This window comes from Muscardinus avellanarius (genome assembly GCF_963383645.1).
Source record: "Muscardinus avellanarius genome assembly, chromosome: 19".
Lineage (NCBI taxonomy): Eukaryota > Metazoa > Chordata > Mammalia > Rodentia > Gliridae > Muscardinus > Muscardinus avellanarius.
In genome coordinates this window covers 15,688,719-15,713,676 of record NC_137805.1, presented here as the reverse complement: position 1 = coordinate 15,713,676, position 24,958 = coordinate 15,688,719, and the positions used below count along the sequence as shown (strand labels likewise).

Genomic DNA, 24,958 nt, shown 5'->3' with positions numbered 1-24,958 from the left:
GCTCAGTTGTCTTATGAATTACTCACTGGAACTGGGGCTTGGTCAGACCAAGCAGCTCAGATCCAAAATGTACAACCGCAGCATATATATTGGATTCAAAAAGCTGCTATTTTCGCTTGGAAAAAAATTGATACAGGAATAGGAGAGCCATTTACAAAAATTTTACAAGGACCCACTGAAGAGTATAGTTCCTTTGTTGGGAGATTATAGGATTCTATTCAGAAAACCATAAATAATGTGGAATTGTCAGAAATATTAACCAAGCAACTAGCTTTTGATAATGCTAATGAAGACTGTCAGGCCGCTATCCAGCCTATTAGAGAGGCCAGGAATGTTTTAGAGTATATGAAGACATGTCAAAATATAGGAACAGTGAAACATAAGGCACAAATAGCGGCAATCGAAACCAAGAGAATACAGGATATAGATAAGTGAAAGTGTTTTAACTGTGGAAGACCTGGACATATAAAGAAAGAATGTAGAATCCCCTTACAAACAAATAACTACAGACAAAAGGGGGAGAAATCAACACTCCCCGGGATATATCCTAGATGCAAGAAGGGGAGACATTGGAAAAATGAATGTAAATCTAAATTTGATAAGGATGAAAATGACTTACAGAAGAATCAGGGAAACTAATAAGGGCGTGTTCTCTCAGCCCCAAACAAAAAGAGGGACAATTTTCTGAACAGGAACTCAGAAAATTAAAAGGACTTTTGGAAAATATGATAATTAAGGACAAGACCGTTCCTATAACTTTACAAAATGTAATGACTCTTGCTACAGTCACTCAAGGAAGTGCTGCTACGTATTTACCAGCCCCTCATTCTCAACGACTGTTGGTTGTTAATAATCCTCATAAAATAGATTTTGAATATGTGGGCCCTATTCCAAAAAATACTTTGGGGTTAATTCTTGGTCTCAGTGATAATATTTTGAAGAGCCTTCTGGTACATACTAGTGTAATTAATGAAGATTATACGGGGGTAATTTCCATCTTGATCCATGTCTCCGATAATGTGAAGATAAAAAAAGGAAAATATCTTGTTCAATTGTTGATCCTTCCCTATTTTAAGTGTAATGCTGAAAATAAAGGACAAACAGAAGGGTCAAGAGATATTGATATCATAGGGTTAACTGCTTTTTTACAAAAAAATAATAAACCTATTCTTACTATTACTATTAAGGGGCAGCCTTTCACAGGCATGCTAGATACTGGAGCAGACATATCTATTATAAGAACAGTTGAATGGCCAAAAGGATGGCCTAAACAAAAACCCCCTACTACTTTAGTAGGTTTGGGAATACAAAATAGTGTATATCAAAGTAAGGAAATTTTATCTATTGAGACTGCCTACAGAACTAACATTTTCCTCCAGCCTTGTATTGCAGGTTTACCTATCATTCTGTGGGGCAAAGATTTTTACAACAAACAAAAGCCACCTTAGTTCTGAATGAGCATTTTTGATAGGGGCCATTGAGAAAATACAACCATTACATTGACTTGGTATTCAGATGAGCCTATATGGACTCCTCAATGGCCCCTTACAAAAGAAAAGTTACAGGCTCTTTATATTATTGTACAAGAGCAATTACAAAGTGGACATATTGAACCTTCTATGTCACCTTGGAACTCCCCTATATTTGCAATACAAAAACAGGAAAATGGAGAATGCTAATAGACTTGCAAAATGTTGATAAGACTCTTCAACCAATGGGTGCATTACAATCAGGTATACCTGCCCCATCCATGATACCTCAGGATTGGGAGATTTCTGTGATTGACATACAGGATTGTTTTTTTCTCAATTGCTTTGCTTTCTAAAGACTGTCAGAGATTTGCCTTTACTCTCCCCTCTCTTAATAATATTCAGCCTGCAAAACTATTTCAATGGAAGGTACTGCCTCAGGGCATGGCGAACTCTCTGACTATGTGTCAGTATTATGTTGATGCAGCGTTACAGCCTGTTAGGGACCTGTACCCAGGGGCATACATGATCCATTATATGGACGATATTTTGATCGCCCACCCTGAAAAAGAGGTCTTACTTAATCTTCTCAGGAAAACAGTACGAGCCCTACAGGCTCAAGGCTTGAGAATTGCCCCAGAAAAAAATTCAAACAATGCCTCCTTATGACTATTTAGGTTTTGTGGTGCAAAGACAAACAGTAAAACCCAAAGTTGCCTGCATAAACATTCCGGCCAATTGTACTTTAAATAATATGCAAAAATTGTTAGGAGACATTAATTGGGTTCAACCCACTCTTGAAATTCCAAATTATGCCTTACAACATCTTTTTGCCACCTTAGAAGGAGATCCTTCCTTAAATAGTCCACGGGTGCTTACTGCCCAGGCAAAACAAGAGCTAAAATTGGTAGAACAAAAAATTTCTGAGGCATTTGTTCAACGATATTATCCTGGCAGGAAAATAGGATTATTAATCATGAAAACTTCTAATACACCTATGGGAATTGTGGTCCAAGAAGACAAACCATTAGAATGGATGTATACCCACCATAAGGGGTCAAAAACAATCACCCCTTATATTGAACATGTGTCTACGTTGATTGTTTTAGGTAGAAAAAGGATTATTTCTCTTTCTGGATATGATGTTGAGTTTATTACTGTGCCGTTTAGCAAAGAAACCTTTCATAGTCTTCTTAATCTTTATACTTCATTACAAATTGCTTTGGCTGATTCTGTTGGTGATATTACTTTTCATTATCCTCAAGGAAAGTTATGGAATTTCCTCACTAGATGTGATTGGATTATTAATTCTGTTGTTGTCTCACAACCCATTTCTAAAGTTCCCACTTATTATATTGATGCTACTAAACAGCATAAGGCTGCCATCTATGGTCCTGATTTAAAATTACAACTCCCAATCCCTTATCAATCTACAGAGAAAAATGAATTGTTTGCTCTGATTGCATTGTTAGAAAGATGTTCTTGTGCTTTAAATGTGGAATCTGATTCAGCTTATGTAGTTAATGTATTTCCTGGTATTGAAACCGCATATATCCCTGATGGCCCTGCACCTATTACACAACTTTTTCTCAGGCTCCAGTGTTTTATCAGACGCCGATCTGAGCCTTTTTATGTTACCCATATTAAGATCACACTCCAATCTCCCTGGCCGTTAACACAAGGAAACGCTGGTGCTGATGCTCTTTTGGCAGAAGTTTTCTCCTCACCTCAGGAGGAACATACGTTTTCTCATTCAAATGCCAACAGGTTACATGTAGCATATAAAATTCCTTTTTCTCAAGCAAAACAAATTACATGAAATTGCCCCATATGCCAGCCTTTTCATTTAACTGAACAACCTGCAGGTGTTAACCCTAGGGGCCTAAAACCTAATGATCTCTGGCAGGTAGACTTTACTCATATTTCTTTACCTCTTTATTTCTTAGCCTTGGTAATTATAGATACATATTCTTCTTTTATATGGGCAGTACCTACTAAAAGTAAAACTTCTAAGGCAGCGAGATTGGCATTAGTAAACACTTTTGCAGTTATGAGAGTGCCTTTATGAATAAAAACAGATAATGGACCTGCTTTTACCTCTAAAGCATTTAAACAGTTTCTTACTAAATGGAATATTTCCCATGTTACTGGCGTCCCCTATAACCTCCAAGGTCAAGCCTTGGTTTGTTACCGACTAGCTCAGTTCTTGTGGGGGGGGGGCAAGTCCACTCGCGACCGGGAGCCTCAGAAAGATGGGGCAAAAGGCAGGTGGATTTCTGCAGAAACTTATCTGCAGCAATTCCTTCCCCTCTATGAATTCCCTAAGTTTTTGGGTACGACGTTTGGGAAGGAATTTGAGGTGGACAAAGGCTTCTTGAACCAATGACACTTTATTACAAAAACTCCAAGAAATTTATACCCTTCACCAGTAAGGTTAATAATAAGAGAAAAGGGGGGGTGAATGCAATCACTGTGAAATGATAATGAATGACATGTAAACAAAGGTAATAAAACTAGTCCTACAGCTGGCTGTTGATCTTCGAGAGATTAACTCCCTTCGGATTCTTTCTCAGGTTTTGCAGATAAGCAGTTCCAAACAGGCATGCCCAAGGCTTGGCGGTTTCTCAGGGAATCTTCTTTAACTTTCCTGGAACTTTCCATCTTTTGGGCTCAGTTCATATAGCAAGTGTGGGGAGATGTGGTGATTCAGGTGGATGTGATAGAGTTTTTCCAGGTGTTGGCATCTTATCTTCTTAATCTGAAAGCTTAAGCATACTCACAACACAGTTTTGCAGACAAAATACCACAAACAACACCACAAAGTTCTTGGTTTTAATTGTCCTTAACTGCTGAACACTCTTCTTTAGACAATAAGCCTATTAAAAGCCTACTCATCTTTAATAATCCATTTCTCTGTCACAAACCCTCTGCAACCTGCTTCTAACTTTCTAATTCCTTCCTTTCCCAGTTGGGACTTTCTTATGATAAGCTCTTCTTCATGCAAAAATGCTTTTCTTACTCTTACGGTATTTCCTTTCCTTCATACATATATATTTAGAACGTCTGTCCTTTATTTAGTCATATTTATTTCTAACCCTGCGGTCAGCCTCTCTGTCTTCAGGAATATTTACACTGGGCGTAAAAGTCACCAATCTTTTTCCTTGAGTCTATTGTATTTGGGCAACTAAGTTGTTTATCAACTAAATTGCTTTAAGGTCACACACAAGGTTTTTATCTCTTCTGTCTCTAGGCAGGATCTTAAGGGTAAACAAAGTTTCCTTAAACTGAACTACCTTACCTGAGTTAATAGCTTAACCTAAGTTAGTGATAGTGAGGGTCAGAGACCCTTTGTAATTGCTGCAGCTGGAATGCTTATCACAGCATCTGAGTTCTGGCCAGTTTTTTCCTTACTATTGAGCAAAGCCAAGGACGTTTATTTCCACGGACTCAATTTCTGATCTCACATCATCAGAGCAATTCGTGTAGAGAGTTAAAAGAATACCAAGAGAATAATAGTTATGAAGGATATCTAAAGTGGGGGACATTTTTTGCCAGAGACGATACCTCTTTCTCGGGGCTTTTTGCCGATTTTTTCTATGTGGAGTGGGGTCTTCAACACATAGATGCCGAGGCAGCAGGATGTCTTGGCATTGGTTGAATGTGCTTATGCTACTATTAAGCTTCTTCTTTCTAAACAAAAGAGGGGGAGTATGGACCCCAGAGAAATTTTATATACAACTCTTTATACTTTAAACTATTTAATTTTTTTTGAATTTTTTAAATTTATTTTTTATTTTTATTTATTTATTTTTTATTGGTGCAATGTATTCATACATCATAATGATATAAAGAAAATACTTTTGTAGACATACATGCACACATCGTCCAAATAGCCCCTACCCGACCCCCACCCCGTTCCCTCCCCATCCCTCCTTTCCATGCTTGGCTTAGTGGTTGACATCTAGTTTTATAGCAATTTATCCAATATTAATGATGATAATCTCACAAAACAGTTTCATTTGTCTGATACCAAGCTTTTGATGACTAAAAGATAACAGTTCAATATTTCTTTTTGTTTTCTTTCTTACCAGAGGATAATTTTTTCTTTTTTTAAGGTGAAACTATTATACATTTATTTATTTTTCAGAAAAAATCTATCCTGATATGGAATATGGACTCTAGATACCCAAAACAATCTTGAAGAAGGACAAAGCTAGAAGATGTATATTTTCTGATTTCAAATCATATAAAGCTACAATAATTGAAACAGTGTAGTACTGTTCTAAAGGCAGATATATAAACCATTGAAGTTAAATAAAAGCCTAGAGATAAATTCTTCCATATATTGTCAAGTTATTTTTGACAAGGTTTCCACAAACATTTGGTGGAGGAAATAATAATCTTTTAACTAAATATTGTTGAAAAATAATTACATGAAAAAGAATAAAATTGGACCTTTACCTAACACATATACAAATATTAACTCAAAATAGATAAAAGACCTAAATATAAATCTTAAGACTATAAACTTTTAGAAGAAAATCTGGGTCATAAAACCTCACATTGAAATTGGCAGTGATCTCTTGGATATGATTTCAATGGCACAGGCAACAGAAGAGTATACAAACTCCCTAAAAAGTAAAAACATATTGTATATCCAAAGACAATGTAAACAGAGTTAAAAGTTACTTATAGAATGGGATAAAATATTTCCAAATGCTATATCTGAAGGTATATTAATATTCCAACTAGAAATCATAAAAATTAGCAACAATAAAAGCAAACAATACAATTTAGAGATAGGTAAAAGACTAACATAAATAATGAATCTCCACAGATAACCAATCTTAGTTGTCTGTTGGATGGAAAATCTTATTTCCCGGGTTCTGGTGTGTGTTACCTATTTCTTCTTTGTAGTTAATCTCTTTGAGTATTTTCTCTAGCGCTGGTTTTGAAGACATAAATTCCTTCAGTTTCTGTTTGTCATGGAAGCTTCTTATTTCTCCATCTAATTTGATAGAAAGTTTTGCTGGGTAGGAAATTTTTGGCTGGAAGTTGTTTTCTTTCAGAGTTTGGAATATGTTACTCCAAGCCCTTCTGGCTCTCATGACTTGGTTTGGGAAGTCTGGAGTGATTCTAATTGGTTTGCCTCTGAATGCCACTTGGCCCTTTGTTTTTGTTGCCTTTAAGATTCTCTGCTTGGCTTCCACAATGGTCATTTTGACAATTATGTGGCGTGGGGATCCTCTTCTCTGATCCTCTCTAAAGGGGGTTCTATCAACCCCTGTGTATCAACCTCTTGCTCTATGTTTGGAAAATTTTCTGCTATTATTTCCTTGAAAAGATTGTTAATCCCTTTGGTTTCACCTTCTTTTCTCTCCTCTATTCTGATTATTCATAGGTTAGCTCTCTTAAAATGGGCCCATATTTCTTCAATGTCAGATTCCTGCTGTTGGATTTTTTTTTCTAAATTAGAAACTATGCATTCATTTTTGGAGTGATCATCTTCTAGGAGCGAGATTCTATTCTCTATGTGGTCTAATCAGTTGTTTGTACTTTGAATTGAGGCCTTTACTTCATTAATTGCATCCTTTATCTCTCTTTGGCTCTCTCTGAATTCTTTTCAAAACACCTCTATTATTTCTACAGTTATTTTCCTGATTTGATCTTCTATAAAACTCTGAATTTCTGTTTTATCAGGTTCTGATGTTGTGGGGTTGTGGGCATTCATTGCTCCATTGTTATTCCTCTTTCCCATGATTTTGGAAGTTTGTGCCTTCTCTGGGTTCTTCCCTGGGTCACTACGACTTCACTTAAGGTCCTCTGAATCTCGAGTCTGTGGTATCTCGTTCCCCACTACTCATTTACTGTGTTGTATCGCAGAGTCTCAGACCCAGGGAGTCAATCGAGGCTGCTTTAGACCATGGGGGGTTCCAGGTTGGGCATTCTCCTATGGTGTAATATCTCTGCCACCACCACTCCCCCACTGGGTCAAGTCCCTGGGAGTACAGTACTGGGATTTCTCCTCTAGGGGCCTCAATTTGACTCACTGTTGAGTGCGCAGATGGAGCTGTCGTGGACTCGGTGAATTCGCTGCTGCTGCCACCGGTAGCAATATGGCGCCGCTGCCACGCCCTCGGCTGTGAGGCTGGCATTTTTCTTTTCTGTTTTTGAACTCCACTCTGAGTCCCTGCAGGGTGCGCTGAACCCAGCCCCTGGGAGCTTTAGAGGCTCCCTGCGCCGAGAAAACTGCCAAATCCCGCCCGGCTGTTCCACAGCGGCTCACCTCGGCTTGCTGTCCGCCGCTCCTCTCTGGAGCTTGGTGGGCTTTTGAGTGTGTTGGTATGGTGCCGTCCAGTGAACTCGCTGCTGCCGCCAGCAATAAGGCGCTGCTGCCGCGTTCTCGGGCGTGAGGCCGGTGTATCTCCTCTCTGGTTTCTGAACTCCGTTATGAGTTCCCTTCCTCTCTGGAGCCTGGTGCTGCAAGGCAAAATGGCGCCCGCCGCTTCATGTTGCAGCTCCGGCTGCAGCCCTGTGGTCTGGTTTCTGGTGTCTCATTTTTCCAGCCCTCTTTTTCTCTGTCCCTTAAAATTACATTTTTTGTTTCTCTGCTGATGGTGTTTTCTGGCTATGAAAGGCGCTGATTTTGTGGTAATAGAGATTGGTTGTTAGCGGGGCTCATAAGCCCCGTTTTGCTCCATCGCCATCTTCCCAGAAGTCTTCAAACTATTTAAATTTAAAAAATTATTCTGATATTACCAGAGCAGAGAAGCATTTCCATACAAAGAAGAAGCCATTATTACATCAGGCAATTTGGGTTAACGACCATAATAATGAGTGGAAGCCAGGAAAATTACATTTCCTAGGCAGAGTTTATGCTCTTGTCTCCACAGAAAATGGCGAGCAATTCTGGATCCCCGAACGAATACTCCAGTGGAGAAAAAAAGATGAAAAACCTACGGTTTCAGCTTCACCGGGCACAGATATCGGAAAAGAAACCCTATCCGACGTGGGCACAAATAAAGAATCTGAATAGAAAAGCAGAGACTATAGTAAAAGAAGCCGGAGAACCAGTAACACCAGACAAGATGTTTTTAGCAATAATTGCCATATTGTCCTGTGCTTCAGGGATGAGTGGCGACAATTATACTTATTGGACTACATTCCTTTTCCTCCATTGGTAGAACTTGTTGATTGGACAGATAATGCACCACTAGTGTTTACCAACGATTCAGAAATGATGCCGCCTCCCTGGAAGAAGTCACCACCGAGCCATCTGGCTGAAGAAGGAAAATTGATAAACTTTACATTGGGATATACGACTTTACCTATTTGCTTTGGGGGAATTGATATATTTCTCCTGATATTTCCTCAATTTGGGGGGTATAATGCTAACAATGGGACTGGATTTCATCTTGGATTTTTTGCTGCTTTTTCTTTCCTGCTCAATGCTACTGATTTGGTGGCTCCTCATCATATGAGTAACTATACCACTGCTTTTATGGCTCCCTCAGATTCACCGTGTGAAGTAGTTTCTTGGAGAAAAAGAAACTATGCTCCACTACATTGGAACACATGTAGAGCAAAATTGGCCCGGGTTGCTACTCACAAAAAATTCACTTTTGTGGACTGGGGGCCATATGGGTACTTTACTGATTGTGATGAAGAGCATAATGACCATGTTTATTGTAATAATCATACCATACATTGGAATGTTACTGAACCTAAACATCAAGAGAATGCCTTTTTTTTGACAACAAGCAAATGATATAATGTCCTGGCACAATGGAGGGCTGGCTCTGCCTAGGCCTCACATTGTGGCTTCTGGCCTTGTAGGGCGGGAGCAGTGGCACGTATGGAAACTTGTAGCCGCTTTGCATCCATTAAAATTGGCTGGAGTTATGCCTCTGTAGGAACTCCCCAAAATATTTTGTAAATTATACTACAGAATTCTGGATACAGGCATGCATAAGACCCCCTTATTTGTTAGCCATGGGCACATTAATAGCTCAACAGAATAGTATATCACGTTATAATTGTAGGTTATTCACTTGTGTTAATACGTCTGTCAATTTCAATATGTCTAAGGAGAGCCTTATAATTCTCAAACAGAGAATGCATATCTGGATACCTGTTACTTTAAACTATCCCTGGGAGGAATCATCTTTTGTTCATTCTATTCATCAATATGTCCTTAGAAGGGGAAAATGATTTATTGAATGGATCATTATCGGGATAATAGGACTTATAACTGTTGCCTCCGTGGGCGCTGTTCCGTGGTATGGCATTGCATAACTCTATCCGAAACGAGGAATTTATAACTAATTGACATAATCAATCCCATACCTTGTGGGAACAACAAGCTAAAGTAGATCAGCAATTGTTAGACAAGGTGAATGAGTTCGGAGAAGCTCTGCAATGGGTAGGGAATCAGTAGAGACACGGTAGATTATCCTTGAGATGTCATTGGAACATTAGTCAATTTTGTGTCACTAATTTAGAATACAACCATACAAAATATAAGTGGACTCTATTCATCGGCATTTAGCCAGCATCTCTAGTAACAACTCTTTGGATATTGATGCCTTAAAAAGAGAAATTAAGGAGACATTTGCTCATACACTTTCCTCTGAATATGATGATAAATTTTTTAATGCTTTGAACAATATTATAAATAATAATCCTTTGTCAAACTTGATAAAAACACCAGCTGGAATATTGCAATCGTTGCTTATAGGATTATGTTTCATGATTATAATTTTAGGATTTGGATGGGTCCAGAGAGCCTTGTCCAGATCCAAGGCCTCTAACCTCACTCTGACCGCAGCTGCCGATCAACTTAATAAAAAGAGGGGGAAATGATGGAGGACATGGAAGAAGCCTGAGGAACGAAAGGTTCCGAAAGAGTTAAGGCAGTTTGGCAAAAGGTCAAGCATTCCGAGACTCTGGGTGACTTCTGGGCTTTCCGGAATTTCTTACCACCAACCCACGGGTGAGAGCGGGAACTGGCTGTAATCATGCCCTTAATAATCTTTAACTAGGCCTCTTTGTTTCTTCTTGTTTTTTAATTTTCCCTCCATGATTGTATTCTGCAAGAATATGACGTATGTTCTATATCAATCATTCTGTATTGTGTTTGAGATTGTACTTTGATGTTTTTCTTTCTTTTGAAGTTGTGGTTTTGGTGCAGGGGAAGAAAGGTATAAAAACTTAGTTCTAGAGAAAAAAGTTGTCAGTTGTCCAAGAGACACTTGGCCATGTCTTCATTTCAGGTCTCTCCCTCCCAAGTCCCGGGGAAGAATCCCCATAGGTTAATGTATTGCAATTTACTTTTCTTGGGGATCATCTCAGCGAGAACGAGACTGCCCTCTAGTGGAGGTTAATGTATTGCATTATACTTTTCCTTGGTGAATCATTGCAGGGAGTTTAGACTCTCCCATAATGGAGGTTACTGTTTTTCATTTTACTGTTCTTTGGTGATCATTGGAGCAAGAACGAGACTGCCCTCTAGTGGAGGTCACTGTTTTGCATTATACTTTCCTTTAGGAATCATCTCAGTGAGGAGACTGCCATCTAGTGGAGGTTAATGTATTGCATTATACTTTTCTTTGGGGATCATCTAGAGACTGCCCTCTAGTGGGGATTACTGTTTTTCATTTTACTACTTCTTTGGGGATCATTTCAGTGAGAGCGATACTGCCCTCTAGTGGAGGTCACTGTTTAGCATTTTACTTTTCTTTGGGGATCATCACAGCAAGAACGAGACTGCCCTGTAGTGGAGGTTAATGTACTGCATTATACTTTTCTTTGGGGATTATTTTTTGATTGATCAAAACTCATTGCAGCCAGGCATGGTGGCGCACGTTTGTAATCCCTGCGCTTGGGAGGCGGAGACAGGAGGATCACGCAGGTTCGAAGCCAGCCTAGCTGGCTTAAGAGACCCTCTTTACAAAAAAAAAAAGTATAAAATAGGTCTGGGAGTTTAGCACGGAGGTAGAAGGGTTTCCAGGAACCCCAGTACTCTCCCCCCCCTGAAAAAACCTCTGCACCAATGCATTAATAAAAAAAATCAAAAAAGGTGAGCGTGGTGGCGCACGTTTGTAATCCCTGCGCTTGGGTGACCGATACAGGAGGATCACGCAGGTTCGAAGCCAGCCTAGCTGGCTTAAGAGACCCTGTTTCAAAAAAAAAAAAAAAAGTATTAAAGAGGTCTGGGAATTTAGCCCGGAGGTAGAAGGGTTTCCAGGAACCCCAGTAACCCCCGAAAAAAACCCTCTGCAACAATGCACCAATAAAAAAATTAAAAACAAGCTGAGCGTGGTAGCGCACACTAGTAATCCCCGCGCTTGGGAGGCTGACACAGGAGGATCACGCAGGTTCGAAGCTAGCCACGCTGGCTTAAGAGACCCTGTTTCCAAATTTAAAAAAAATATAAAATAGGTCTGGGAGGTGGAAGGGCTTCCAGGAACCCCCAGTACCACCAAAAAAAAAAAGTCTGGGAGTATAGTCCAGAGGTAGAAAGCCCCTGGGTTCCTCCCCCAGTAACACACACACACACACACACACACACACACACACACACACACACAATCAAAATTGCCATCCTCCTGTCCCAGCCTCCTAAGTGCTAGGATTATGAGTGTGTGCCACCACACCTGGCTTGAATTTTTCATTTTGAAGCAGAGTCTCACTAAGTTACGGAGCCCTTGCTAAGTTGCTGAGGCTGGCCTTGAACCTGTGATTCTCCTGTCTCAGCCTCCCGGAACTAGGGTTTTCTTGAATCATGGCTGGATTTGGTGCAAAAGCCCAATAATGGCAGCTTAAACAAGGAGACTGTTTCTTCTAAAGAAACAGCACTGTGAGATCGGAACGTAGCGTTTTCCACAGTACTGATACTCATACCACCTTCTACCTTGCTGATTTGTTCAACACGCCCTTGCTTCTTCTACCCACCTCATCATCCACCAGAGGACACACTCAGGCGAGAAGCCGTACGTGTGCAGTGAGTGTGGCAATGGCTTCAGCCTAAAGTCTATACTCACCAGACACCAGAGGACACACTCAGATGAGAAGCCGTATGTATGCAGTGAGTGTGGAAAAAGCTTCAGCCGGAAGTTGCAGCTCATCATCCACCAGAGGACAAACTCAGGCGAGAAGCCATATGTGTGCAGTGAGTGTGAAAGAGGCTTTAGCCGGAAGTTCCGCCTCATCATCCAGAGGACACACTCAGGTGAGAAGCCGTACGTGTGTAGTGAGTGTGACAAAGGCTTCAGCCAGAAGTCCTACCTCACCATCCACCAGAGGACACACTCAGGTGAGAAGCTGTGTGTGTGCAGTTTTGCTGAACTGAGAAAAGAGAGATTTTGGAATTTCTGCTCTTATTGCTATAATTGTGGCCTCTGTGACCGCAACAGTTACAGCTGCTGCCGCTTTGGCGACGTCTATAAATACTGCAGCCACTATGAATGCCCTATCCTCACATGCGGCTACTGCCATGGCTCAGCAAGCTCAAATAAATGGACAACTTAAAGATGGCATATTAATGGCAAATCAAAGAGTAGACCTGTTACAAGAACAGGTTGACATTCTAGGGCAAATGGCCATGGTACCATGTATTCATAAATTATCTGGATTATGTATAACGTATGTGCAGTATCAGAATTTCTCCCATGCAGGTAATTTGTCTCGTCAATTAAGCAAGATGCTTCTAGGGACTTGGAGCCATGAATTTGAACACACCATGATTGAGCTTCGAGCATCCATCGTTGCAATTAATTCTACCCGTGTGGAAGTCGCTACAGTACAACAATGGATGGACTTGATACATGGAACATTGGGTTTCTTAAAAGATTGGGGTGGCATGGCATTGTGGGCATTCTTGCTGGTGGTAGCATGCTGTTTCCTGGTTGGATATATAAGGCAAACTCGACAACGCACACTGCAACAACAGCGCATATTGGTGCAAGCTATGGCAGCCCTTGAAGCTGGCTCATCTCCCCACGTATGGCTCAGTATGCTGGATCGGTAGTCAGTGACGGGTAAGATCTTCCCCGGGACCTTTCAACCTAAGACAGGGAAACAATCATGCTATTGTTCTCCCAATGACGGGTAAGACTGGTCCTTGAGGGTCGACGACCTAAGACAGGCACGATCCAGAGCCTTATTTTAATAAAACAAAAAGGGGGAGATGTCAGGGCCCACTCGGCTGGACCGAGATGGCACCCAGGCTTGTTGCCAGCGTGGATTCAAGATGGCGCCTAGGCTTGCAGCCAAGTCATGAGACTCACAAGATAGATGTCTCCTTGAGCATGCGCAGTGTGCCATGCTACGTGCCTGCAGAATGATCAGTGACGCCTACCACCAGCCTGCCTATTAGAAAGTCAGAAGTGTGCATGCCCTAGCTGTGGAAGCTTGGGGTTGGCAGGGAATAGAAGGAGGGATTATGATGCTGATATATATTGTGCTTGTTGTACGCATTGTCAGACATATTAGAAGAGACATATTAAAGAGATATTCAAAAGAGACATATTAAGGATCCATTAAAGAAGAATTCATATTTCAGCTTAAGAGGTGTCTGTGTCGTTCTCTAAGCCCCTGCGGGTCGGAGTCTTAGGGAACGATAGCATGGCATTGTGGGCATTCTTGCTGGTGGTAGCATGCTGTTTCCTGGTTGGATATATCAGGCGAACTCGACAACGCACACTGCAACAACAGCGCATATTGGTGCAAGCTATGGCAGCCCTTGAAGCTGGCTCATCTCCCCACGTATGGCTCAGTATGCTGGATCGGTAGTCAGTGACGGGTAAGATCGTCCCCGGGACCATATCAACCTAATACAGGGAAACAATCATGCTATTGTTCTCCCAATGACGGGTAAGAATGGTCCTTGAGGGTCGACGACCTAAGACAGGCACGATCCCGAGCCTTATTTTAATAAAACAAAAAGGGGGAGATATCGGGGCCCACTCGGCTGGACCGAGATGGCACCCAGGCTTGTTGCCAGCATGGACTCAAGATGGCGCCTAGGCTTGCAGCCAAGTCATGAGACTCACAAGATGGACGTCTCCTTGAGCATGCGCAGTGTGCCATGCTACGTGCCTGTAGAATGATCAGTGACGCAAAGCCTCATGCTACCACCAGCCTGCCTATGAGAGAGTCAGAAATGTGCATGCCCTACCTGTGGAAGCTTGGGGTTGGTAGGGAATAGAAGGAGGGATTATGATGCTGTTATATACTGTGCTTGTTGTACGCATTGTCAGAGATATTCAGAGATATTATGAAGAAGAATTAAGGATCCATTAAAGAAGAATTCATATTTCAGCTGAAGAGGTGTCTGTATCGTTCTCTAAGCCCCTGCGGGTCGGAGTCTTAGGGGACAATACCAGAGGACACATTCGGGTTAGAAGCACTATGTGTGCCACGATGTGAGCAAAGTTTTAACCAGAAGTTCCACTTTCTGCCACCTCTGATTCCTCTTCCTAGGCATTTGCGTGCGTGAAAGATTCACGCGCAAAAAATTGGCTGTCTTAAGCAAGGCCGGGATCGGAGCCTGCCGTGAGGCAAGGCTGGTGCTGGGGCTTCCAAGGCCGGAATCAGAGCCTCCTGAGGGATTAGGCTGATGCCGGGGCCAGTGACTGGCATCAGAGCCTTCCATGAGGCAAGGCCGCTATTGAGGCCTCTGAGGCCAGGATCGGAGCCTGCCGAGGGGTAAAGCCGGTGCTGGAGCTAGCGAGGCCGGCATTGGAGCCTGCCGTGAGACAAGGCCGGTGCCGGGGCCTCCGAGGCCGGGATTGGAGCCAGCTGAGGGCTTAGGCCAGTGTTGGGGCAAGCGAGACCAGAATCGGGCCTCCCATGAGGCAAGGCCGCTGCTTGAGCCAGCGAGGTCTGGATCAGTCCACCGGGTAGCCAGGCCACAACGGGGGCCATCAAGAGTGGGATCGGTATTTGTAACACAGCATGCACAAAGAAATATTGCAGAAAATTAAAACCAGATGCTTCCGCTAATCAGCAATAACTAGGAGGAAAGGGGCAACAGAAAGTGGTCGAGCTATAGAAAGGGCCCTATAGTGAAGCAATTAAGGTGACCAATCAGAGGGTATGGAATAGGGGAGGATGGAGCCTCTTTAAAAAGCAGGAGATACATAAACATATGTATCAAAGTTAATCACCAAACAAGCATGGGATCGAGGGAGGGGGAGGGAATGGGATGGGGGCTGGATAAGGGCTAATTGGATGATGTGTGCTTGTATATCCTCTCAAGTCTTGTATTCCAATGTGATGTATGATTTAAAATAATTTTTAAAAATTTGGCTGGCTTAAAGAAAGCAGAGCCCCGAGGGAAAGTGTTGTCTCTGGCCAAAGTACTCCCCCACTCCTAGATATTCTTTCATAACTATTATTCTTTTGATAATCATTTTTTTAACTTTCCACACGAATTGCTCCGGTGATATAAGATCAGGACTGAGAGAAACTGAGTCTGTGGAAAATAAATTATCTAGTAATTTGTCTAAGCCTCTAAACACCCTCGGCTTTGCTCAAAGCCATATTTCTAGTCAGAATTCAGATCCTGTGGAAGCATTCCTGCTACAGCAATTACAAATGCAGAATTCCTCCCCATCTGTGACCTTCATTCTAATCATTACAATAGAGTAGAGAGGTAGGAGGAATCTTGACCTTTGCACCTAGTGATAGCACTGCCTGGAGACAGGGCGACACCACCTGGTTAAAATAGTTATGACAGAAAAAAAGACAGATATAATAAAAACTTCATGTTGTTTTGGGGGCCCTGTCTACTGAAATATATTTTAAGTGTTTAATAGGGTGAAGCGTTCAGACAGCAGATGGTATTGCAGACTAAATCCAACAGACATTCATCGAAATCCTCTAAATCATCATAAATGTACACGGATTTCCCTACGCCAACTACACGTATGAAAGCTGGAATCTCGGACTTCGTCCCCATTCAGTTCAAAGGAGGTTGCTAGACAGAGAAGGACTTTGGACTAAGTCCTAGGAATAAAAGGTTTCAAAAGGGTTAAAGAAAACTCTTAAAAACTGAATTCTTCAAGGGATTTTGGATGTGACTTTTGTTCTTCTGGAATTTGCCCACTAAAAGCCTCTGCAGCTGCAAGGCCAAGGCAAGGCCAAAGGGGCTGACTTAAAGCACAAGACCCACCTGCAGGGTCACGGGACTGATTTCAATCACAAAGACCTGGGCTGTCACAGGCCTTGCTTTTGTCTTGTTCAGGGTTGGTGATTTACATGTATATCTCACTATTGTTTTTTGGGTGTTTGCACTTTACTACTAGGGAATCACGGGGAAATAGGGAAGTACAAAAAATCTTGTGCCTAGAATAAAGTGTCAATTGCACAAGAGGCATTTGTCCGTGTCAATCGTTTCAGATTTTTTTTTCCCCCCGGAGAGGAATCTCCACTTTTAGCGTCCTGAACAAGAACTTAAAGAAGTTTATTTCATTAAAAAAAAAAAAGGGAATAAATCGCTGCAGAGAAGTGGCTGCAGAACTATAACCGAAACCTTTGCCCACCTTTCTGAGAACCTCGGTCCCGAACGGACTCAGTGCCCATATTCAGTGCCCAGCTGAGCCAGTCTGCCGCAACTTCCCACCCATGTGAAGACGCACTCGGCGAGAAGCCATATGTGCCTCGAGTGCGGCAGGTGAGGGTTTAGGCGGAAGTCCCACTTCATCGTCCACGAGAAAAAGCACTGCAGAGAGAAGCCGGACGTGTGCCACGAGTGCAGCAAAGGCTTCAGCCAGGAGTCCATCTTTGTTGGACACTAGTGGACACACTTGAAGGAATAGCCGTAGTGGAGGTCACTGTTTAGCATTTACTTTTCTTTGGGGATCATCTCAGCGAGAGCGTGACTGACCTCTAGTGGCGGTTAATGTATTGACTTATACTTTTCTTTGGGGATCATCTCAGCGAGTTTAGACTCCACTGTAGTGGAGGTTAATGTATTGCATTTTACTTTTCTTTGGGGATCATCTCAGCGAGAGCGAGACTGCCCTCTAGTGGAGCTTACTGTTTTTCATTTTACTTTTCTTTGGGGATCATCTCAGTGAGAACAACACTGCCCTCTATTGGAAGTTAATGTTTTGCATTATACTTTTCTTTGGGGATCTTCTCAGTGAGAATGAGACGGCCCTCTAGGGGAGGTCAATGTATTGCATTGTACTTTTCTTTGGGGATCATTTCAGCGACGAGACTGCCCTGTAGTGGAGGTCAATGTATTGCATTTTACTTTTCTTTGGGGATCATTTCAGCGACGAGACTGCCCTCTTCTACTGGAGGTCAATGTATTGCATTTTACTTTTCTTTGGGGATCATTTCGGCGACGAGACTGCCCTCTAGTGGAGGTTAATGTATTGAATTACTCTTTGGGGATCATCTCAGCAAGAACAACACTGCCCTCTAGTGGAAGGTAATGTTTTGCATTATACTTTTCTTTGGGGATCTTCTCAGCGAGAATGAGACTGCCCTCTACTGGAGGTTAATGTATTGCATTTTACTTTCTTTGGGGATCATCTCAGCGACTGTGAGACTGCCCTCTAGTGGATGTTACTGTATTGCATTATACTTTTCTTTAGGAATCATCACAGCCAGAACGAGACTGCCCAGGAGTGGAGCTTAATGTACTGCATTATACTTTTCTTTGGGGATTATTTTTTGATTGATCAAAATTCATTGCAGCCGGGCGTGTTGGCGCACGTTTGTAATCCCTGCGCTTGGGAGACCGAGACAGGAGGATCACGCAGGTTCGAAGCCAGCCTAGCTGGCTTAAGAGACCCTGTTTCCAAAAAAAAAAAAAATTATGAAAGAGGTCTGGGAATTTAGCCCGGAGGTAGAAGGGTTTCCAGGAACCCCAGTACTCCCCGAAAAAAACCCTCTGCAACAATGCACCATTAAAATTTAAAAACCAGCTGAGCGTGGTGGTGCACGCTTGTAATCCCCGCTCTTGGGAGGCTGAGACAGGAGAATGACGCAGGTTCGAAGCCAGCCACGCTGGCTTAAGAGACCCTGTTTCCAAATTTTAAAAAAGTATAAAATAGGTCTGGGAGGTGGAAGGGCTTCCAGGAACCCCAGTACCACCAAAAAAAAAAAAAGTCTGGGAGTATAGTCCAGAGGTAGAAAGCCCCTGGGTTCCTCCCACAGTACCCCCCCACACACACACAAAATCAAAATTTCCATCCTCCTGTCCCAGCCTCCTAAGTGCTAGGATTATGAGTGTGTGCCACCACACCTGGCTTGAATTTTTCATTTTGAAGCAGAGTCTCACTAAGGTACGGAGCCCTTGCTAAATTGCTGAGGCTGGCCTTGAACCTGTGATTCTCCTGTCTCAGCCTCCCGGAACTAGGGTTTTCTTGAATCATGCTGGATTTGGTGCAAAAGCCCAATAATGGCAGCTTAAACAAGGAGACAGTTTCTTCTAAAGAAACAGCGCTGTGATATCAGAACGTAGCGTTTTCCACAGTACTGATACTCATACCACCTTCTACCTTGCTGATTTGTTCAACACGCCCTTGCTTCTTCTTCTTCTTCTTCTTCTTCTTCTTCTTCTTCTTCTTCTTCTTCTTCTTCTTCTCCTCCTCCTCCTCCTCCTCCTCCTCCTCCTCCTCCTCCTCCTTCTCCTCCTCCTCCTCTTCCTCCTCCTTTTCTTCTTCCTCTTCCTCTTTTTTTGTGGCATTGGGATGGAACCTAGGGGTATTTGACCGCCAAGTGACATCCCTAGCCCTATTTTTTATTCTTTCTTTATTTTTGGTGGTACTGGGGCTGGAACCCAGAGGCTTTCTACCTCCGGGCTATACTCCCAGACCTATTTTATATTTTATATTTTATTTGGAAACAGGGTCTCACTAAGTTGCTGAGAGCCTCACTAAGAAGCTGAGGCTGGCTTTGAACCTGTGTGATCCTCCTGTCTCAGCCTCCCAAGCGCTGGGATTACAAGTGTGCGCCACCATGCTCAGTTTGCACGATCCTTTTTGTTTTGTTTTGTTTTGTTTTTTTGGTGGCCCTGGGGCTCCTGGAATCCCTTGTACCTCCGGACTACACCCCAGACCTATTTTATATTTTATATTTTATTTGGAAACAGGATCTCTTACGCCAACTCGGCTGGCTTCGAACCTGCGCTATCCTCCTGTCTTCGCCTCCCAAGCGCGGGGATGACAAGCGTGCGCCACCACTCCCGGCTTGCAGGACCCTTTCTGAGGATCACCTTGGAGTGTGGCCTGCTGGGATTGCTGCCCCTACCCCGGCCATCACATACACATTTCTGCTTATAGGATGAAAGAAGAGAAGGGCAAGATACCCAACTTAAGGACACACAATTTTTTGCTTTTATCCTGCAAGCAAGAAAACACTTAGTCATGTCTAACTGGGAAAGCGAGTATTCTGAACAGTTATGTATCTATGTAAAAACGAAGAGGTGGGATGCGTTCGCAGACCTGATACGGATTGGATTCGGTGCGAGAGCCCAGTACTGGTAGCTTCAACCAGGAGTCTGTTTCTCCTAAAAGATCAGAGCTGCGAGATCCGAGCGTGGACTGGGAGGCTGAGCCAGGAGGGGCGCGGGTTTGAGGCCAGCCTCCGCCTGCACTCTTCCTGATGGACACCTGGCTAAGGGCAGTACAGTGAACCGTCAAAAGGCAAGAACCCGGCACACGCTGCGGCCCCGCAGGAGCAGGGTTTCCGCAGCTGCCCGCCCTGGGGCCTCTCTTCTTCGCCCCCTTCCACGGGGTTGAGGAACCTTCCCGAATAGTCGTAAGAGAGCTCTTCTCCCGGGCCGATGGCCGTGGCTGCGAAGAGGGCCAGTTTAGGTACCATCGAGTCGACTCGGACGGGGACCATGACCAGGTTGGGCTGGCAGGAGTGGTTCAGGAACCGGCCGGCGTTGCCGATGGACGTGGGGTCCACGAAGGTCTCCAGGACCGGCCCGCCACACACGTGCTCCCTGACGGCGATGATGTAGTTGGGGTCCTGCCTCTTCTGCGAGTGAGTTCTCCTCCGCGCTTCCGAGGCGCCCAGGACCTCGCCGGCGTATTCACAGACGAATCTCCCTTTGGGTATCAACTCCAGGGTCCGCAGCCCCCAGCCCTTTCTGTCTGTCTTGAACACCTGCAGGCGGAACTGCAGCCCCCTCTGGACCACTCTGTTTGTGCAATGGTCCGCACACTGGCACAGGGCGTTGCATTCAAAGACGGGCCTGGAGTACTTGGCTCCCGGGCCTAGCACCCTGAGGCACAAGTGCTCGTCATAGTTCTCGTCCTGGCGGAGGCAGGGGCAAGAGCCGGGGAGGCAGGGGGCGGCGCCGCACCTGCAGCCGGGAAAGGTTATCTGAGTGGGGTCCGTGGCTGCTCCAGGTCCCATGACGTGATCTGGGGTGTACTGTCAACGTAGAAACGGTGCAAGTCAGCGTGAGACACGCCAGCAAAAGTACAAATAGAGCCGGGCGTGGCGGCGCACGCTTGTCATCCCAGCATTCGGAAGGCCGAGACAGGAGGATCACGGTTCTCAGACAGCCTCAGCTACTTAGCGAGGCCCTTTGCAACACAGTGAGACCCTGTTTCAAAATAAAAAATAAAAAAAAGTAGGGTTGGGAGTGTCGTTCGGAGGTAGAATGCCCCTTGGTTCCATCTCGGTACTGAAAAAAAAAATATATATATATGTATGTATGTATGTATGTATATATAATAGACAAATATTTTCATTATTATTAGTTTTATTATTGGTGGTACTGGGGTTCCTGGAAACCATTCTACCTCCGGGCTGCACTCCCAGACATATTATATATATATATATATATATATATATATATATATATATATATATATATATATATTTTTGGAAACAGGATCTCTTAAGGCAGCACAGCTGGCTTCGAACCAGCTTGATCCTCCTGTCTCCACCTCCCAAGTGCAGGGATTACAGGTGTGCGCCACCACGCCCGGCAACAAGTATTATTTTCATGTGCATTTTGGAAACTATAACGAGTGCAGCAAAACCCATGGCTTTATGGACAGTACTGATTATGATGATTCTAAAGAGAATATTTATATAAATTAATTTATTATTATTATTATTATTATTATTATTATCATTATTTTGTTGGTACTGGGGTTCCTGGAAGACCTTCTACCTCCGGGCTACACTCCCAGACCTATTTTTATATTTTTATTTGGAAACAGGGTCTCTTAAGCCAGCGAGTCTGAACCAGCGCGATCCTCCTGTCTCCGCCTCCCAAGCGCGGGGATTACCAGCGTGTGCCACCACGCCTGGCATTTATTCTTAAATGAGTTAATTTCATCCTTAAAATAAAGTGAGTTCTTTTATTTCATTTGCGGGTCTGGGGATGAAACCGAGGGGCATTCTACCTCCGAGCTACACCCCTAGCCATATTTTTTATTCTCTATTTGGAAACAGGGTCTCACCATGTTACAGAGGACCTTACTAAGTAGCCCAGGCTGTCTGCGAACTGCGATCCTCCTGGATCTCAGCCTCCTAAGTGCTGGAATTACAAGCATGTGCCACCACGCCCAGCCATTTTTAGTTTTTTGGGCTGGGAGATGGGGGTCTGGCTGTGTTGCTGAGACTGGCCTCAATTAATGACACTCCTGCCTAATTCCTGAGTAGCCAGATTTAGAGGCCTAGACCGCGGAGTCCAGTTTAAATGAGTTAACTTCAATACATACATCAGGCCAATAGTTCTCCAAACTGCAGGCGTGAAGAGAGCTGCTATGATTTAAACTGTACCCTGGAGGGTTTGAAAGCTTTGCAGAAGCTAATTTAGATTTGCCCAAGAATTCCAAGCAAGAGGAAGGCATCAGCCTCGGCCAGGCGTGACTTTTTAGAGCCGTTATTTATTTTTTAAACATCAGGCAGACTCATTAATAGGTCTTAACCCTTATTCTACATATAAGACTTTGGAGAACAGAGAGGTAAATGATTTTCTCTGGATGCTTCACCGTGTTGTCAACAAAAAGTTGGACAAAAAGGGATCCTTGACATCAAGGAATCACCAGCCTACAGACTGCAGAGGGCAAAACCCTTGCGAAGGTCTGACGACAGGTTTATAAAGACCTAAGCCTGTGCCTCTTAAGAACTTTGCACGTGCCAACAGCTCTGAAACTGGATAAGGAAAAGGTGGGGAGGAATTTTAAAATGCCACCTGTGGACTCCTCACCCCTTACCAGAGCAGCCGCCGAGCCCCGCCCTGCCGCCTAGCCCCGCCCCCGGGGCCTCGCGCGGCTCTCGGGCACATAGCCACGCCCCTACGCGGCTAGCCCCGCCTCTACCCAGGAGGATGCCAGCCCCGCCCTGTGGGGGGTTGCTTGCCACTCCCACGTATCTAGCCCCGCCCCTCACTGGATAGGCACGCCCCTCCCTGGGAGGGCAGCACGCAGTCTCTTGGGCACCTGGCCCCGCCCCCTGGTTAGCCCCGCCCCCGAGGGGAGGGCAGCACGAGGCTGTCTCGGGCATCTAGCCCCGCCCCCTGGCTAACCACGCCCCTACCCGGGAGATTGGCAAGCAGAGTGGCGGGGCATCTATTCCCGCCCCCTGACTAGCCACCCCCTTACCTGGAAGGGCGCTGGCCCCGCCCCCGGCGGCCACACGCTCACGGGCAAGTTCTCCAGGCCTCCCGCTATATCCAGCTGATCTATTTGAGCCGCAGGTGTCCCTTCAGAGGCTGCCATCCCAGAAGGTCACTTCCTGTCTTTAACTTCCACGACACCGGGCCGCCGGGTGCGAGCCTCCTTCCCTCACAGGCGGGCGCCTCGCGGAGGATGCTGGGACCTGTAGTCCGCGGCCGCGCTGCCTCACGGGAGTTGTAGTTTGCACGGCCCCAGTAGAGGCCTGAGGGGCGGGGGCTCGCTGCACTTGTTTGGAGGGCACAGTCATCTGCACTGGGTAGAGGGCCCGTGTAGAGGGCTGCTCAAAAAGTGGTTACGAGCTAAGCACTGTGGCACACACCTGCAATACCAGTTCTAGAGACTCTGTGTCAAAATAAGGGATGAAAAATAGGGCTGGGGGTGTAGCTCAGAGATCAAATGCCCCGGGGTTCCATCCCCACACCTGGAAAAAAAAAAAAAAGAAATTTAAGAGCTCTTTTCTCAAAAAAAAAAAAAAATTGTTTCTCACTTAGGTATATTTTGACAATTCTCAAACCCAAATACATGAACACCTGCACTGGACAAGTAAGTGGACAGCAGGAGGTAGGAGTCAGATTTCTCACCATTGAAGCACATCATAGAATTAACTTTTTTTTTTTTCTTTTTTGGCAGTACTGGGGATGGAACCCAGGGGCATTCGACCCCTAAGCTACACACCACTCCTATTTTTGTTTTGAAACAGGGTCTCACTGAGTTGCAGAGGGCCTCACCAAGTAGCTGAGGCTGACTATGAACTAAGATCCTCCTGTCTCAGCCTCCTGAATGCTGAGATTACTACCGGGCACCACCTTTATTTTTTTTGAAATGAGGTCTAAGTTGCTGAGGGCCTTACTAGGTTGATGAACCTGTTAAGTAACCTGATGAACCAACTAAGTAAGTGGACAGCAGGAGGTAGGGTTCAGACTTCTCACTATTGAAGCACATCATAGAAATAACTTTTTTTTTTTCTTTTTTGGCAGTACTGGGGATGGAACGAAGGGGCATTCTACGTCTGAGCTACACCCCCAGCCCTATTTTTTATTCTTCATTTTGAAACAGGGTCTCACTGATTTGCAGAGGGCCTAAGTACCTGCAGCTGGCTGCGAACTGCGTTCCTCCTGTCTTAGCCTCCCGAATGCTGGGATTACAAGAGTGCCCACCACGCCCGGCTTAAGATGCTCTAGATTTTATTCTACTATGGTGCTGCTTCAAAATTCAGGACCTTATTATCTCTGTCAAGTGTGTGTGCAGATGTTTTAAGAACATTGAAGTAAAAATGCACATCTAACTACAGTGTTATTACAGAGATAGGATAACTACAATACATGCTTTATTAAAAAGCGGATCATGCTGTAATTGCAGTATTTGGGAGTTTGAGACAGGATGACACAGATATTTGAGAGCTAAGAGTAAAGCAAGAAAGGGAACATCACAGACCGCAAGAGAAGAGACAGCTGAGGTGGGATTTGTTAGGAGGAAGCCGTTCTTCCTGGAGATTCCTCCTCACTTGAAATCTCTCGATATAGTTCCTAGAGTCTCTCTCCACACAGAAGCAGACTTTATGATCTATGAGTGACTCGATCCTTACGCCTTCCAAGGACTTAATTCTTGCATAATAGTGGACCTAAGATTTCAAAATATCTGTTATTTATTTCTTATAAACATGTCAAAGTTCCAGATCTGTAATGAAGCAAAATTAAAATAAAGGCCACAAAACACAAAGACATTCTGAGACCACTGATGGAAGGTGCTTTTTATTACATTTCGTGGAATCGTAAAGAGGTTGACTACTGGTCCTCTCCTCCACCCTCACTTTCAAAGAGAATA

General features: G+C 44.0%; 1 protein-coding gene across 1 annotated transcript; it reads right to left on the bottom strand.

Moving 5' to 3' along the window:
* Nucleotides 1-20,102: 20,102 nt before the first annotated feature.
* Nucleotides 20,103-23,176, bottom strand: LOC308277103 (histone-lysine N-methyltransferase SETMAR-like; the record flags this gene model as incomplete). Its single annotated transcript, XM_080716173.1, has 2 exons — nt 20,103-20,870; nt 23,060-23,176. 2 exons carry the CDS (start codon nt 23,174-23,176, stop codon nt 20,103-20,105), a joined length of 885 nt encoding a protein of 294 aa, XP_080572299.1.
* Nucleotides 23,177-24,958: the final 1,782 nt, after the last annotated feature.